The 16,323-nt window shown below is 41.7% G+C and overlaps 1 protein-coding gene across 1 annotated transcript in view; it reads left to right on the top strand.

Annotated features, from left to right (window-relative positions):
* The first annotated feature begins 553 nt into the window (after positions 1–553).
* The window catches only part of SPTLC2 (serine palmitoyltransferase long chain base subunit 2), a 98,375-nt gene continuing 82,605 nt past the window's right edge, over positions 554–16,323 (top strand). The window contains exon 1 of the mRNA XM_019640420.1: positions 554–792. Coding sequence (XP_019495965.1) covers positions 673–792 — 120 coding nt within the window. The 5' untranslated portion in view covers positions 554–672. The remainder of the gene's footprint in view (positions 793–16,323) is intronic.

The following is a 16,323-nucleotide window of genomic DNA, read 5'->3' on the forward strand; positions in this document are numbered from 1 at the left end:
AGAAAACAGATAGTGACAGATGTGAAGGGCAAAGAGACACCTGAATTATTAAGAAATGTGTTAATATATACTGAAGAATGGTGGGAGAATGTCAAAAAAGCCTATTCTATAAACACCCATAAGGAATTACTCAATTAAATAAAGGAGCCCTGCCTTGGCCTAAGATTAAACCTGAGCATTTATCCGCAGGCAAGGGAGAGAGGGCGTCCACCCGTCCAAGAGAACCGGCGAACCCGCTCTAAAGACGGGCTCAGCCCCTTTCTGTTCCTCACACACTAATTGGCTACTTCCTCCCTGAGCCCCGCCTCCCCCTCCGTGTGGACCATTAAGCAGCCCAGCCTTTCCGCCGACCCGGCTCGGACCTCCAATCTGGTGCCAGGTTCACGAGTCCCTCCAGAAGCCCTCTCGACACCCGGCGAGCCACTTTTCTCTCGCCAGGGATTGGCCAGGCAGCGCCCCCGCACGGGCTTCCCGTGGGCGGCGTGGCCGCGGCTTCCGCGGGCGTGGGCCCCGCCCCCATGTGACGGCCGGGCCGGGAATTGGCGGCAGCTTGCAGCCATTTCCGGTTTCGGGGAGGTGGGTGGGGTGCGGAACGGGACTTGGAGCCGCCGCCGCCGCCGCCTTGGCCGCTGCTTACAGAGAGCCTCCCTTGCGCCTGGTGCTGCCGGGACCATGCGGCCGGGACCCGGAGGCTGCTGCTGCCGTCGCCCGGTGGGGGCGAACGGCTGCGTGGCGAACGGGGAAATGCGGAACGGGTACGTGAGGAGCAGCGCCGCAGCCGCCGCCGGCCAGGTACGGTGGGACCGGGCGGCCGGGCCGGAGCTGTGGGCCGGGACCCCGCGTGCTGGCGCTCATGCAGAGCCGGCGGAGGGGCGGCTGGGCGGGGCGAGGTCGCGGTGACCGTCCGCCGGCGGGCGGCGGGCGCGGCTCAGGTGAGCTGGCGGCGGTGTCCTGGCGCTGACCGGGCCTGGCCCGAGCCGGGAACCTCAAGGGCGGTTCAGGGGCTGCCTCACCTCCCCGCTTCTGAGGTCCTCCGCCCCTGACCCCGGAGGTCAGGGCTCTGCTCAAAGCCCGGGGGTTTCACCCGATCCAGTCAGAAGTGGGGACTGCCTTCCAGGGGAGGCAGGGAGTGACCCCTCGGACCCAGGAGGAACCACTTAGGGGCGCGTGATTCTTTCTCCCGAGGCTCCCGCTTCATGCCCTCGAGATGGGTGCTTCCTCTGAGAGTCCCGAAGCCTTCCAAGGAAAACCATCTTGGGGTTCTCAGGAGGCAAAGTGAGTTAGGAGGTGGTACCAGGCGAAAGCCTGGCGTCTTCCTAACCACACGCCTGCCTACCCCTTCCACAAGGAACACACCGGACCACAGATCTGGAAGGGGTCCCGGCCCGGCGCCTCGGAAGCCTTATGCTCTCGTGAGACCCCATCCCGGGCTCCACTTAGGTGGTCCCTTTGACCCACAGCTCTCACACGGCAGGGGACTGTTTCACCTGGTGGTGACTTGTGATGACTCTCTACTAAAATTACCCAAAGGCTGAATCACCGCCCAAGTCCAGGCAGTTCTGAAATATTTTGAAAAGTTTTCAATTCAAGACTGGAATGATTATCAACCTTCCAGTTCTCTGGATTTACAGATACTCTGCCGAAATGTGTTTTTAAAAGACCAGCTGGTTAAAAAGATGCAAGATCAGTGTTGCTGGAAGAAAGTGGTGTGATATTTGCCATGGACTTTAATACTCATACATCTTGTTCGGACATTAAGGAAAACTTTTTTTTCCCCAAAAGAAGTAGTTTCCTGTAGCAGGCATGCGATGGTTCTGATTTAATTTGGCTTTGGCTCCTCCCCCAATCAGTAGATGTGATGGATAGATAGGCCTGTTGCTGTTTGGTGTGAAACCGAAAATAAAGCATTTCTCCAGATCATGTTGCGAGAAGACGACTAAGTGCTGGGTGGGGCGGGGGAAATACATCCAAGAGACTTGACCTCCCCTGAAGTTGTATGGCGTACGGCAGCATAACACACAAATTCAAAAGATTTGTTTTCATTTTTGAAGAAATAATTGTGTGAGAGAGGAAGTGAAAAGAATTGGCTCATTGTAAGCAGTGGAAGTTGTTTTCCTAGCAATGGAAATGGCTAATGAGACAAAATTGTGGTATAGAATGTAACAGGGAAACCTAATGGGTAGGAGTTAGAAAATACACTGCAGGCGAATGAGTGGGTTATGGTTTTTAAGGGAGGGGGCAAAGGAAATCAAGAGACAGGTGTTCACCTAAGGTACATCGTGTTTAAGTGGCTTTTTCAGGTAACATAACAGAAGTTGTATGGATTTAGTAGTAGATCAGGCTCCTCCCTTCCATAATCCCTAACAGTGTAGCATTTGTAAGCATGCTATTTCTTCAGAGATTGCCGACTAAGAAGATGAAGACATTACATGTTGCCAAAACGAAACTTAAAAATGTGTATGACTCAAACAGACATCTAGCTGACTTTTTCTAAAATAGGTATTTCAGTGAAAAATTCCACTCAAGGCGCTTGGTGACATTTGAAGGAATGGTGGAATGCCCTAAAGAATGTTTAGGGCAGTTTCTAGGAAGTCTTTCACATGTCTTTTTGAAACAAAGACTTTAGGTATATGGCTTTGTACACTAATATGAAGAATATTGTCTGTGAGGTGTTTTTTTTTTTTTTCTTAAGCAAAAGAGATTTTTGGTAACTTCATGAGAGCAAGAGTATCTTTAAAAATTTTTAAGTTTTTTTTTTTTAAGGACTTTTATTGGGGAATTGAGGGATGGGAATAGCGCTGGGGAATTGGAGGAAGGGGAACAGACAAGTTTCTGTCTTTTTGTTCTTCAGTCTAGTTGTGGAGGACGTTGCTTCACTTGCCCAAGTTGGCACCATCATTGCGCTCTTCCCGGGCGAGGCAGATCAGTTGCCAGCTTCTGGACAGCTGCTCACGCTGGTTGCTGGCTACACACAGTAGCCCTTGACAACCCACTGCAGTAGGGGCTGCAGCGCCGACTTCGGCAACTCATGGCAGCCCATCTTCAGGTTGAGCTGTTGTTTAGCATCTTAGCTGTAGAGGGCAGTGTCACTGGCCCTCATGTGTGGGATCCGAACTAGGGCCCTCTGGCGTCCCAAGCCAGCTCTTAACCAACGCGCCACTAGGCCGGCCTTTAAAGTTGTTTTAATTAAAGTGATGTGCTAGTGCTCCAACCCCTATTTGTTTTTCCGCAGTTTCTGGGGGATATATTGCCAATGATGCCATAAAAATACATATAAGATGTTAAGTGCGCATGTGTGTCATGCTTTTATTAAAATATAAACTTAGAGTATAATAACATAGTTTTTAAACCTGAGATATAAGTTCATTTCCTCCTATATCCCAACATTTGTCTTTTAATGAACAAGGAGACAAGTCAGAAACATCTGAGATGTTTTTAGACTGCCCAGAGTCTGTGTGTCTGTGTTTGAAAGGACGAATGTACAGATGCTCCTCGACTTACCATGGGACTTTGTCCTGATAAACCCATCATAAGTCGAGAGTGCATATATACTACACTGTAGAGTATACGTTGTTGACCCTGGTGATGGCGGGGCTGACTGGGAGTTGTGGCTCACTGCTGCTGCCCAGCATAATGAGGGAGTATCCTCCTGCATATCGCCAGCCCAGGAAAAGAACAAAATTCATAATAGGGTTGTACTGAATGGGTATCACTTTCGTGCCTTCATAAAGTTGAAAAATTGAAACTAGAATCATTGTATGAGTCAGGGACTGTATATATGCTTGTCATTTTGTTGGATTTGGGTTTGGAGTTAAGTTCAATAGATTCTTTGGTAGAATAGGTGTATGAAACCATCAGACATTACTGTTTGCTTTTGTTTTCTGGGGTTTTTTTTCCAACTGTTTTTTGTAAAATGCACATGACATAAAATTTACCATCTTAACCATTTTTAAGTGTACAGTTCAGTAGTGTTAAATACATTCATAATGTTAAATACATTCATAATGTGCCACTGTCATCACCATCCATTTACATAACCCTTCATTTTGTAAGACTAAAACTCTATACCCATTAAGCAGTAACTCCCCATTTTCCCCTTCTCCCATTTCCTGTCAACCTCCAATTCTTTCTTTCTCTATGAATTTGATTGCTGTTAAGTACCTCATAAAAGTGGGAGAAGTATTTGTCTTTTTGTGACTGGCTTATTTCCTTTAGCATAATGTCCTCATGTAGTAGCATGTATCAGAATTTCCTTTATAAGGCTGAATAATATTCCATTGTATGTACATAAACACCACATTTTGCTTAGCCATTCATATGTTAATGGACACTTGGGTTGTTTCCAGGTTTTAGCTATTTTGAATAATGCTGCTATGAACATGGGTATAGAAATACCTTTTCCATTTCCAGCTTTCAGTTCTTTTGGATGTATACCCAGAAGTGGAATTCCTGGATCATAATTCTACTTTTAATTTCTTGAGGAAATGCCATACTGTTTTCACGGTGGCTGTACCATTTTACATTCCCATCAGCGGTACACAAGGCTTCCAATTTCTCCACATCCTTACCAGCACTTGTTATTTTCTGTTTTTTTGTTTTGTTTTTAATGGTAACTGTGAGATAATAGGGAATATATATCTATATCTATATCTGTATCTATATATTTATCTGTCCCTGGTTCCTTGCACACATTCCTAAGACCTGTATGATTTCCTAAGTGATAAGAGCATTAGGAGCATCTTTTGTTTTAATGTTTGGTCTTTGACCCTGATTCCTGACACAACATACTAATACTAAATCTCTTGGAATTTTCTGGGTGATGGGAGTGTCTTTTGTTCTAATGAGGTGACTCTTGGTGAACTCCTGGATGGGAGCTGGTCACCAGAAAGACTAAGCCATGAATAGAAGCTTGGAATTCTCATCCTTACGTCCCATTTTCCAGAGAGGGGAGAGGGCCTGGAAATGGAGTTAATGATTGATCACGCCTACGTGATGAAGCCTCTGTAAAAATCCCAAAAGTACATGCAGGCAGAGTTCAGAAAACTTCTGGTTGCTGAACACATGGAGGTGCTGGGAGAGGTGCACTCCTTCCCACACACCTTGCCCTACGCATCTCTTCAAACTAGATGTTCATCTGTATCTTTATTATATCTTTTTATAATAAATTGTTAAACAGTAAACGATTTTCCTGAGTTCTATGAGCTGCTCTAGCAAATTAATCAAGCTGGAGGAGGGGGCCATCGGAACCTCTGATTTATAGCTGATAGATGAGATGCGCAGGCGACAACCTGGACTTGAGATTGGCATCTGAAGTTGGGGGGTTGGGGGACAGTCTTGTGGGACTGAGCCCTTAACCTGTGGGATGTGTCAGGTAGATAGCGTTAGAATTGTAGGACACTCAGCTGTTGTCACAGTATTGCTTGCTTGTGTGGAAACACCTACTCTGACACCCCCTTCCCCCCCCCCCCCAATCTGGTGTTAGAAATGTGAGTGTGGTAGTAGTGTGAAAATAAAGGAGAAACATCACAGGAGTGTTGGGTTTGGTTTTTTTTTTACAGTAGCCATCCTCATGGGTGTAGAAGAAATCACTTCTTTAATGAAGACAGACACAGTTTTCACAAGGAAGTGTCAGTAAAGCAGTAATTTTCCCTCCTTGCCATTCAGAGGAGTGAGAAGAGGGTGAACCTTTATTTGAGGTAAAGAGTGGCTATTAGCATTAGGGAAACTTTGAAAGAATTAGAATTGTGGAAGGTTTGACAGAATTAGAACTGGAAGGAACCTTGAGGGGTTTATGTAATTCAGTCCTTTTATCTCTTTGTAGGACTTTATTAAAACTAATCTTGATAGATGATTCTGTCCTATTTTTAAAGACCTCTAGAGAATTTGCAGGGAATTTTCTCATCAGCATGTTGCAGTAGTCAGTGATCTTAATTGCTAAGAGTTTCTTACTATGGATTTAACATTTGATTAAATAAATTCTGAATTTTGGTTGCACCTGAGATATAATACTTAGGATTTTTTTAAGCTCCTTGTTTAAGCTCCTTTTTTTTTAAAATCTTCCATTTCTTTGTAGAACTTTTAGTTTTGGACACTCATTTTACCTTCCTTAATTAGTTAAGTATGGAAGGAAAAAACAATTACTGGCTTAGAGACAGTTTTGAACATATCTTTCTTCCCTTTAGGGGTAGTTTTAACGAGATGTTAGAAGGATGACACCCTCTAGCTACCAGGATAAATAAGATTCTATCTTAAGAAGGAAGTGGGGCGCAAGTTATTTTCTTATTTAAATAGTAAGACAGGTGAAGTGTAAAGAACATAGTGCTGGTCCTGCTACTTATACAATACTTAGAAGGAGGCAAATGAATAACTAATAAAGGGTGGTTTACTACATAGCTACTAGCTTTTGTTTCCACTGAGAGGAAACAGTAACTGTGAAAAGAAGGTAATTATGAGACAGGGATAGGAGGAGTAGGTAGAATGTCCTGTTCAGGTTTCGCAGGGCCTGATGAGACACCAGAAGACCTCAAGGCTTTGCAAAAATAATGTTGTAACTGTTTACAACTTGTGGGACTAGATTTTTATTTCAAATGTTTTTTGTTCCAAAGGGAAGAACATTTTGATTCTTAACTAGCTAGATCTGAAAGATTCCAGAGTCATTTGAAGTACTCAGGAATGCTTTTTAATAAAAATGCTTGGGAGATGAGACCGGTATTTAATATGTAAACCACTGTATTCTTTTTTTTTTTATTGGGGAATTGGGGGGATGGGAACAGTGCTGGGGAATTGGGGGAAGGGGAACAGACAAGTTGCTGTCGTTTTGTTCTTCAATCTAGTTGTGGAGGATGTTGCTTCACTGGCCCAAGTTGGCACCATCATTGCGCTCTTCTCTGGCGAGGCAGATCAGTCGCTGGCTTCTGGACGGCCGCTCACTGCGGCTGCTGGCTGATCACGCTGGCTGCTGGCTACACACGGTAGCCAGCTGCTGGCTGCTCACGCTGGCTGCTGGCTACACACGGTAGCCCATGGCAACTCACTGCAGCAGGGGCTGCAGCCCACGCCGTCGCCGGCGACTCACGGCAGCCCAGCTCCAGGTTGAGCTGTTGTTCAGCATCTTAGCTGTGGAGGGCAGTGTCACTGGCCCTCATATGTGGGATCCGAACCGGGGCCCTCTGGCATCCCAAGCGAGTTCTTAACCATCGCACCACTCGGCCGGCCCTAAACCACTGTATTCTTAAAGTAGTATTTTAGAACTTGGATATTCAGGGAAGGCAGACTTGTCACATTTTAAGGTAGGCCTAGGTGCCCTACGAACTTCATAGTGCTCTAAGCAAGATAGTTAATTGGTTGAGATTCAATTAGATTCAATTTTTGAAAGAAAGAAATAGTGTTATTGGCAGAATAGGCAATTGAGAAGGATGGGTAGAGGCTGCATTTTGCATTTCAAGTGGGTGTGCCTTCTTTGATTAAATACAAGGTTTGTGGACTCAAAAGTCTGTTGCCTTCTAAATAGGTAGTTCCTAAGAAGGCTTCTATAATATAATTTGTAATTTGTGACAGATTATGCAACTCAGCCCTTTACCCTTGACCCATTTAACCTCAGAAAATGTAATGTTTGTTGTCTTTAAGACGACCTTAAAGACCCACTATGAAGGTTAAGGTGGATATTTTTCCTTTTGTTTTAAAATAGTTTTTGCTTCTGACTGTAGAAATAATACAGGTGTACTGTAAGGCCGTAAAGGATTGAGTTAACCCCTTTGTTGAGAGTTCATTTTTTTAATGTGGTCTGTTAAAAATCAGTTTGCTACTTTCTGATTTCTAACTACAGTGAAATAAATATGCAGTTATACTGAGACTGTGAGTGTGATCCAGCCTTTTCCTGCCTAATTAATAAACCCCTTCAGCAAATATTTGAGGTTTTACTGTTTTTATTGTACCTGGTATGTAATAGGAACTCAGGAAATCTTAGTTCAAGGAATGAATGGGTGGTTGTTAAAGCCATGGGAATTGATAAAAGTAGACAAATAACTTAATTTTAAAATGAGCAAAGGATTAGAATAGACATTTCTCCACAGAAGACTTACAATTGGTTAATAAGCACATAAGATGCTCAACATCATTAGTCATTGGGGAAATGCATATCAAAACCACAGTGAGGTACCACTTCACCCCCACTAGGATGGCTAAAATAAAAAGCCAGACAGTACCAAGTGCTGATCAGGATGTAGAGAAATTGGAGCCCTCATGCGCTGCTGGTGGGATCATAAAATGATGCAGCCACTTTGGAAGACGGTTCCTAAAATATTAAACATACGGTTACCATATGACCCACCAGTTCTTCTCCCTAGAGAAATGAAACATATGTAGACATAACTTGTATATGAATATTCATAGTAACATTATTCATAATAGCTAGAAAGTAAAAGCAGCCCAAATGTTCATCAATTGATGAGTGGCTAAACAAAATATGGTATATTCATACAGTGGAACATTATTCAGCAATAAAAAGGAATGAAATACTGATACGTGCTACAACATGGATGAAAGAAACATGCTTAGTGCAAAAAGCCAGACAGAAAAGGCCCCATAGTGTATGATTCCATTTATATGAAATGTTCAGGATAGGAAAAACCATGGAGACAGAAAGTAGATTAGAAGTTTGCCAGTGAATAGAATTATTATTTAAAAAAACAGAAACCTTCTGCACAGTATGACACCAAAAGTGAAAGAACAGGCCACAGACTGAGAGGAAATATTTGCAACACATCACTGATAAAGTGTTAGTATTCAGACTACAGAACCCTACAAATCAACGAGAAATGAACATGCAAACCTGTAGATAAAATGGGCAAAACTGGCAATTCACAGAGGAAGAGACTTGATTGGAAAATAAACATGTGTATACTCATTCTCACTAGTTTTCAAGTTATTGCAATTTAAAACAATGAGATACTGTTTTCATTTTAACCAATCTGAAAACTATAAAAATATGACAGTATTAAATGTTGACATTGTTATGTAGCAGTGGGAACTTATATATAGCTGCTTTTAGTATAAATGGCTACAATTGCTTTGGAGACAGTTCGGCAATTTGTAGAAAAGCTGAAATATGCATATTTGTAATGATTGCCCTACTAAGTCTATATCTAGGTGTATACAGTAGCAGAGGTTTTCAAATGATTTTTTGTTCCAGCCTACACTAAGAAACATTTTTGTATCACAACTCAGTGCATACATTATGTATATTTTATGTACTTTAAATATTTTACATATACATACATAGATAATTGAAACACAAGATTCATAAATTAGGGCTTACCCTTGAAACATGCAACATAGTCTGATAGTCTTTATTTTGTACTACTCAATGAAAATTTTAAAAATGCTGGTCACAAGCCAGTAAATTGATATCGTGGCCCACTGCTAGGTTGTAACCCAGTTTGAACTCTTGTTAGTTTGCTAGGGCTGCTATAACAAAATACCATAGACTGGTGGGCTTAACAACAGAAATATATTTTTTTATAGTTCTGGAGATAGTCTGAGATAAAGGTTTGGGCAGGGTTGGGTTTTTTTGTTTTGTTTTTTAAAGATTTTTATTGGGGAATTGGATGGGAACAGCCCTGGGGAATTGGGGGAAGGGGAACAGACAAATTGCTGTCGTTTTGTTCTTCAGTTTAGTTGTGTAGGATGTTGCTTCACTGGCCCAAGTTGGCACCATTATTGTGCTCTTCCTGGGCGAGGCAGATCAGTCGTCGGCTTCTGGACAGCCGCTCACTGCGGCTGCTGGCCGCTCATGCTGGCTGCTGGCTACACATGGTAGCCCATGGCAACCCACTGCCACAGGGGCTGCAGCCTACGCTGTCGCCGGCGACTCATGGCAGCCCAGCTCCAGGTTGAGCTGTTGTTCAGCATCTTAGCTGTGGAGGGCAGTGTCACTGGCCCTCATATGTGGGATCCGAACCGGGGCCCTCTGGTATCCCAAGCCAGTTCTTAACCAACGTGCCACTCGGCCGGCCCTGGGTTGTTGTTTTTTAAAGGCCTCTCTCTTTAACTTGTAGATGACCTCTTCTTGTATCTTCACGTGGTCTTCCCTTTGTGTCCAAATTTCTTTCTTATAAGGATTATCAGTCATATTGGATTAAGGCCTACCCTAATGACCTCATTTTAACTTATCTTTTTAAAGACTCTATCTCCAGATAAAGTCACATTATGAGGTATTGGGGATTAGGACTTCAACATATGAATTTTGAAGGTTCATTTCAGCCCATAACACACTGTTTTCCCAAGAAATTCTTCTCATGAACACAGGAGACACGTTTAAAAGAATGTTTACTGTAAACATGTAATAATAAAAAATTGGAAATAACCTTGTTGTCCATTAGTAGGAGAATAGCACACAGACACACACAAATCAACAAAAAAACCAGTATGGTATATTTATACAACGGGATACTATACAACAGTGAAAAGATGAATCAATCTATGAGGATGTGATTAAAAAATACAGTGAATGTTTAAAAGTTATTACAGTAAAAGACACATTGCCATTAATCCCCTTTGCTTTGAACATGCTTATCCCATTGTTTTTGCCACTTTCTGAAGCAGTGTCATGGCTGCTTTGATGTCCTGAATTGATTCAAACCATTTACCTTTCACAGTCATTTTAATTTTGGGGAAGAACCAAAAGTTGCACGGTGCCCGATCTGGTGAACAAGGTGGATGAGGACACACTGTAATGTTTTTATTTGACAGAAATTGCCGTATACCAGAAGCGACGTGTGACATGGAACATTGTCATGATGGAGGATGATTTACAGCACACTTTAAAACACACCTTCTCTCAACCGTAGCTAACACCTGATTGACTGCACCGAACACGTTGAAACTTGTCACACACTGTTACTAAAGTTCGATGTGCTGCTTCCCGTATTGAAGACCCCTGCCTTTCCATTGGATGGTGCTCAGCAGCAGCATTCACCGTAGTTTTTTATCACATCTTGTATATTACGAACATGGGTAAATCTCAGATACATACTGTTAAAAGTTGCAGAAAGATGCATACAGTATGATATGTATATAAGGCTTTAAAACATGCAGGACAAAACTATTGTTTATGGCTATGTACTTACATAGTAAAGGTCTTTTTTAAAAATTCATGGCCATGATAAACACCAAATTGAGGGTAGCTTTTACACATCTAAGAAGAGAAATAGCTCATCCCCAGGGCAAACTTCTTAAAAGGATTGGGGAACTTCTTAAGTCAGATCATGACACTCCTGTTGCCATCCTATGGTTGATAACAAAGTACACAATGTCTGTGGACTCACAAGTCATGTGAAGAGGAAAAGTGAGACAGCTTAAGAATCACTTGTAAAAGAAAGGCTTCTCACTTGGTCTACAGTTTTCATTCTATATATTTAAATATAAATCCCTTTAGAAAGTAGTCTTTAAAATAGTTTCCATATTCTCTTTTATCTCAAAAATCATTTTTGCATATTTGAAAATAGCTAGGAGAATGTATCTTGAAAGTTCTTAACACAAGAAGAAAATTTTGTAACTGTATGGTGACAGATGTTACCTGGACTTTTGTGGTGATTGTTTTGCAGTATATACAAATATCAGCTCATTGTGTTGTATACCCAAAACTAATGTTATATGTCAGTTATACCGCAATAAAAAAACAACAAAAATGTTGATTTTTGCATCCTTTTTCTTTCTTAAAAAAAAACAACCCATAGAATTCTTGAAGACAAGGATTATCTTTTATTTGTGTCATTAAATATAGAGTCCAGTTCTTGACATACAGATAGAAATGAAATATTTATCAAATGAGTAAAAAGGACGAGATGATTATGATGACTCTGAGCTTCTTGGTAGAATGCGACTCTGAGTTCCTAGGAGAGACTTTGATATTTGAAAATTATTTTTTGCAGTTTTGGAAATGTTAAAAAATTAAATAGGAGGAATCTCCACTTAGAGGCATGTGAAATTAAAGGGAGAAAGAATTGTGAGAGATTTCCCAAGGCTAGGTGTTCTGAAACAATGAGAGGAGGCTATATAGACAGACTGCTGTAGACATACTGTGTGTACTACTGTGCCTTCTCTTTCTGTCATATTCATGTTCCCTCCCTACCCACTGGGAAAGCAGAATTTTTTACTGATTGCTAGACATTATGTATTAAAGACCTGCAGAGACTAAAGTCAGTGTTTTTTTTTTTTTGTCTGTTGCTCTTTTGGGCAGATATGGAGAAGGAACTAAGCAGCACCACATAACCAGAGATTGATTGAGTTGGGGGGTGCTGGGCTGAAGCTTCAGGTAGACTCAATTTACTCTAGTGAGCACAGTGTCTCAAGGATGGGATCCATTGTGAGTTTGTTAAGGACCCTCCCTGTATTATGACTTGATCTCCTAAACGTTGTGGAATTGTGGTTGATTTCAAATCACCTTTCTAGTCCAGTCTTCCAGCTTCTCCAGCACTTGGTAAATGTCCTGTGCAGAAAACTGGGCATGTGTCCGGGGCTCATTTAGAACTCAGTCTGTCATACAGCTGTCATAAGCTCTGCTCAATTTTCTTTCTCTTGATAGAGCTCTTCTGCCTATGGCTAGCCCAGGGTATGCTCAGTCCATGCTCAAACTCTGCAAATACCACCAGGAAAGAAAATAGCTAGCAATTTCAGTTTACTAAGGAAAGGCTCTTCCCTCTCTGGAATTTTAGTTCATCTTGTCCTCCTTGCTTTGCATGGAAGACAACTCTTCAATGTCATTAAAATTGGTTCTTGTTTTGAGTAATCTATATGGGTTTTATCTAGTTCTGTGAAAGTGATGGTTTGCCCTCTATCTTTTAATTCCAACCTACAAGACGTCTGAGTATTGTTTTATTACAATTTTTTGTTTTTGTTGCTATAAACGTGACATATAAATAAAGTTGTTTAACAAAACTGAATACTCATAGATAAAAAGAACAAATTGATGGTCGCCAGATGGGAGGAGGTTTGAGGGGCTGGGAGAAAAAGGTGAAGAAGGGATTAAGTATAGCTTGGCAGTTACAAAATAGTCACAGGGTTGTCAAGTACAGCATAGGGAATATAGTTAATATACTAACTACATGTATGGTATCAGATGAGTACTAGACTTATGGAGTGATCACTTCGTAAGGTATATAAATCACTTTTGTACACCTGAAACCAATATAATGTATGTTAACGGTAATTGAAAAATCAATTTAAAAAGAAAAAAAAAAGATCTTCCTGTTGGAGAAAAAGTTGTTCAAATAAGATAGAAATTATTTCTCTTCGGGAAGTCTGGAGGTAGGCAGGTAGTCCTAGTAAGTATAATAGGTTATGAGATATCTTTGTTGTGCAGTCTTGTAGGATTTTGTCTTCATTAGCATCTGAATCTTCAACCATCTACATTCCAGGACACAGAGGGATCAAAAGTGGAGGGAGCTAATTTCTGTGGTTTGTTTTGTTTTGTTTTTAGTTTCAGGTGTACAAAACAATGCAGTAGACATTTACACCTCTCACAAAGTAATAACTCCCCTCCCCAGTCTACTAACCCCCTGACATGGTATATAGTTGTTACAATTCCATTGACTCTATTCCCTATGGTGTACTCCACATCTTGTGACTATGTATTAAATTATAGTTGATATTCAGTATTATTCAGCTTCAGGTGTACACTGTAGTGGTCAGGCAACTACACCGTCCATGATCTGGACTCCCTAATAAGACAAGTAGGATGTAATCTAGCCCTGGTACCCATCAGTTCTGTGCATCACTTCTGTTCACTTCCTGGCCATAATTTCATACCATGGCTACTTCTAACTGCAAGAGAGAATGGGGAATGTAGGCTGGGGCTGGGTGGCTGTGTATCCAGCTAACAGACTCTGTTACTAAAGGGAAGATAGGGGGCCGTTAACGGTCTCTGCCACAATATGGTATCAGGAGAAGTTCTGATAAGAGTTATTTTTCCAAATAGTCAGCTTTCCTAAAATTCTTGTATTAAATAATCTAATACTTCCCTTTTGGTTTGTAGTTTCTCTAACCATGAAAGAGGTCTTGTTTAATGGCTATGAGCATGTTCTCTATACTTAGACAAACTTAGCAAGACAAATACTGTCTGAATTTGGGCTTATGGTCTTCTGTTGTCCTTTTTTAAAAATACTAGTTCTGATTTTTTTTTTCTATCTTTGTGTATATAATGAAAACCTGAGAAGAGGTCAGTTATAGCAGGCAATTAAAATCTGATGTTCCTCAATGTAGGGAAGTACCTACTTATAACTTTGAACCTGGTATCCCTTATCCTAGATAAGATAATGATGATATAGATAAGATAATGTTTCAAATGCACATTGACAAAGTTGGAAGCCATTTTTTAAAAATTTGCTGAAGCCCTAAGAGTTTGCAGGCTATAGGCTAACATAAATTCCAGTTAAGTGTAGAAAAGAAGTTCTAAGAGATTTTAACATAGAATCTGTATCTGTTAGATTTCTTTTGGTTGGTAACAGAAACTGCCACGAGCTAAACAAAAAGATGATTTATTGCAAAGATGATAGGTATGCAAAAAAAAAGGGGGGCTGAGGAGGAATTGATGAACAACTAAGTCTCAGAAAGTCAGAAAGGCAAGAAATAGCACAGCGATTGGGATCAGTGTCAGGAGTTTATGGACCTTTTCTCCAGGACGCTGGTTCAGTGCCCTTCTGACTGTTTTCCCGTTGAAATGTGAAATTCTGATGAGAGGGGTTGTTGGGTTCATTTTGGCATAGGTGCTTATCCTTGTGTCAGCCAGTTATGATCTGAGAAATTTGGTCATATTGTACAGATGACCATCAGGAGCCCACCCCTATGTATCAGAGTATTCCCAGAGAAGGGAAATTGATGGGAGCTGGTGTGCATTACAAAACCAGGGTGGAGTGTGGGGGGAGGGCTGAGTGGAGACATGGTGTTGCAGGCCTAGGATACGTTAGAGGTGGAAGAGAGTCAGATGAAGATGCAGAGTTTGTGGCCGAGCTGCACTGGTACTCACATTTCCAGACGATTACATTGTCTGTTATACCGTGATGCTTATCTAAAGCTAGGAAAGTGCTGCAGAGGCCATGTGGGTGGCAAGTGAGAGTGGCAACACCCATGCAGAGCATCCACCGCGCAGCGTGCACAGGATGCCACCGGACTGAAATGTTCCAGTGCATATATATTTTGAGGTTTTCAATAGGAAAATAGTAATGTCAAAATATAAATTTGTTTACAGGTAGCTTTGTAAGCACTTTTCAGTCCATTCCATAGGAGATACTTATGGACAAAAATTACGGAGTTTATCCTGTTGGCAAGAAAAGATGTGTACTCCCTACTTTTCAGAATCTGCCTGCTGGAAATATATGTTCAGAGCATGGAATAGCTTGTGTGACAGGCACAAAGCTCCAAACTATTTTCTCTAGTATGTGTGGTATGCGGTAGGGAGAGGCTAGTACATTTCAGCAAAATTCCAAGAAAAGACCAATTCAGCAGAACTTCTTTTAAGGAACAACAGAATATACCACTGGAAATGAATAGGGTTTATTTAACGGAAGAGGCAGAATAACAGTCCTTTGATTGCTGAAGAATAATGGGTGGTTCATATTGGACATTAGTTTTTTTTAATAATGTTCCAATCTATCCAGTGGGTAGGCAGGTTCTGTGGTGACAGGGCAGGTTCTGTCATCGTACTGTCACATTCAGTGGGAATGTGTTTATTTGCTTTAAAAAAAATGTTTATGTGGTTTTGTATTCATATCTGAAATGTATGCTTCTGTTTCCCAATAATTCCCCATTATTGCATCATTACATAGTTCCTTTATGTCCTTTCATAGCATTGAAATGTCTGTCTAGGATCATTCCAGCCACGTCAGTTTACAGTGTAATCAAAACTTACTGGGGCGGCGGGTTAGCTCAGCTGGTTAGAGCGTAGGCTCACAACACCAAGGTTGCCGGTTTGATTCTCACATGGGCCAGGGGCTGCACCCTCCACTACTAGATTGAAGACAACTACTTGACTGGGAGCTCATGGGTTCTGGATAAAAACACTTCCCCAATAAAATTTCTTTTAAAAACACCGAAAAAAACTTACCTCTTTTTCTTTCTTTTTTTAAAGATTTTTTTTTTTTTTAGTTGGGTGATGGGAACAGCACTGGGAATTGGGGGAAGGGGAACAGACAAGTTGCTGTCCTTTTGTTCTTCAGTCTAGTTGTGGAGGATGTTGCTTCACTGGCCCAAGTTGGAACCGTCGCGCTCTTCCCAGGCGAGGCAGATCAGTTGCCGGCTTCTGGACGGCCGCTCACTGCGGCTGCTGGC

The sequence above is a fragment of the Hipposideros armiger genome, unplaced genomic scaffold (assembly GCF_001890085.2).
Source record: "Hipposideros armiger isolate ML-2016 unplaced genomic scaffold, ASM189008v1 scaffold_49, whole genome shotgun sequence".
Classification (NCBI taxonomy): Eukaryota; Metazoa; Chordata; class Mammalia; order Chiroptera; family Hipposideridae; genus Hipposideros; species Hipposideros armiger.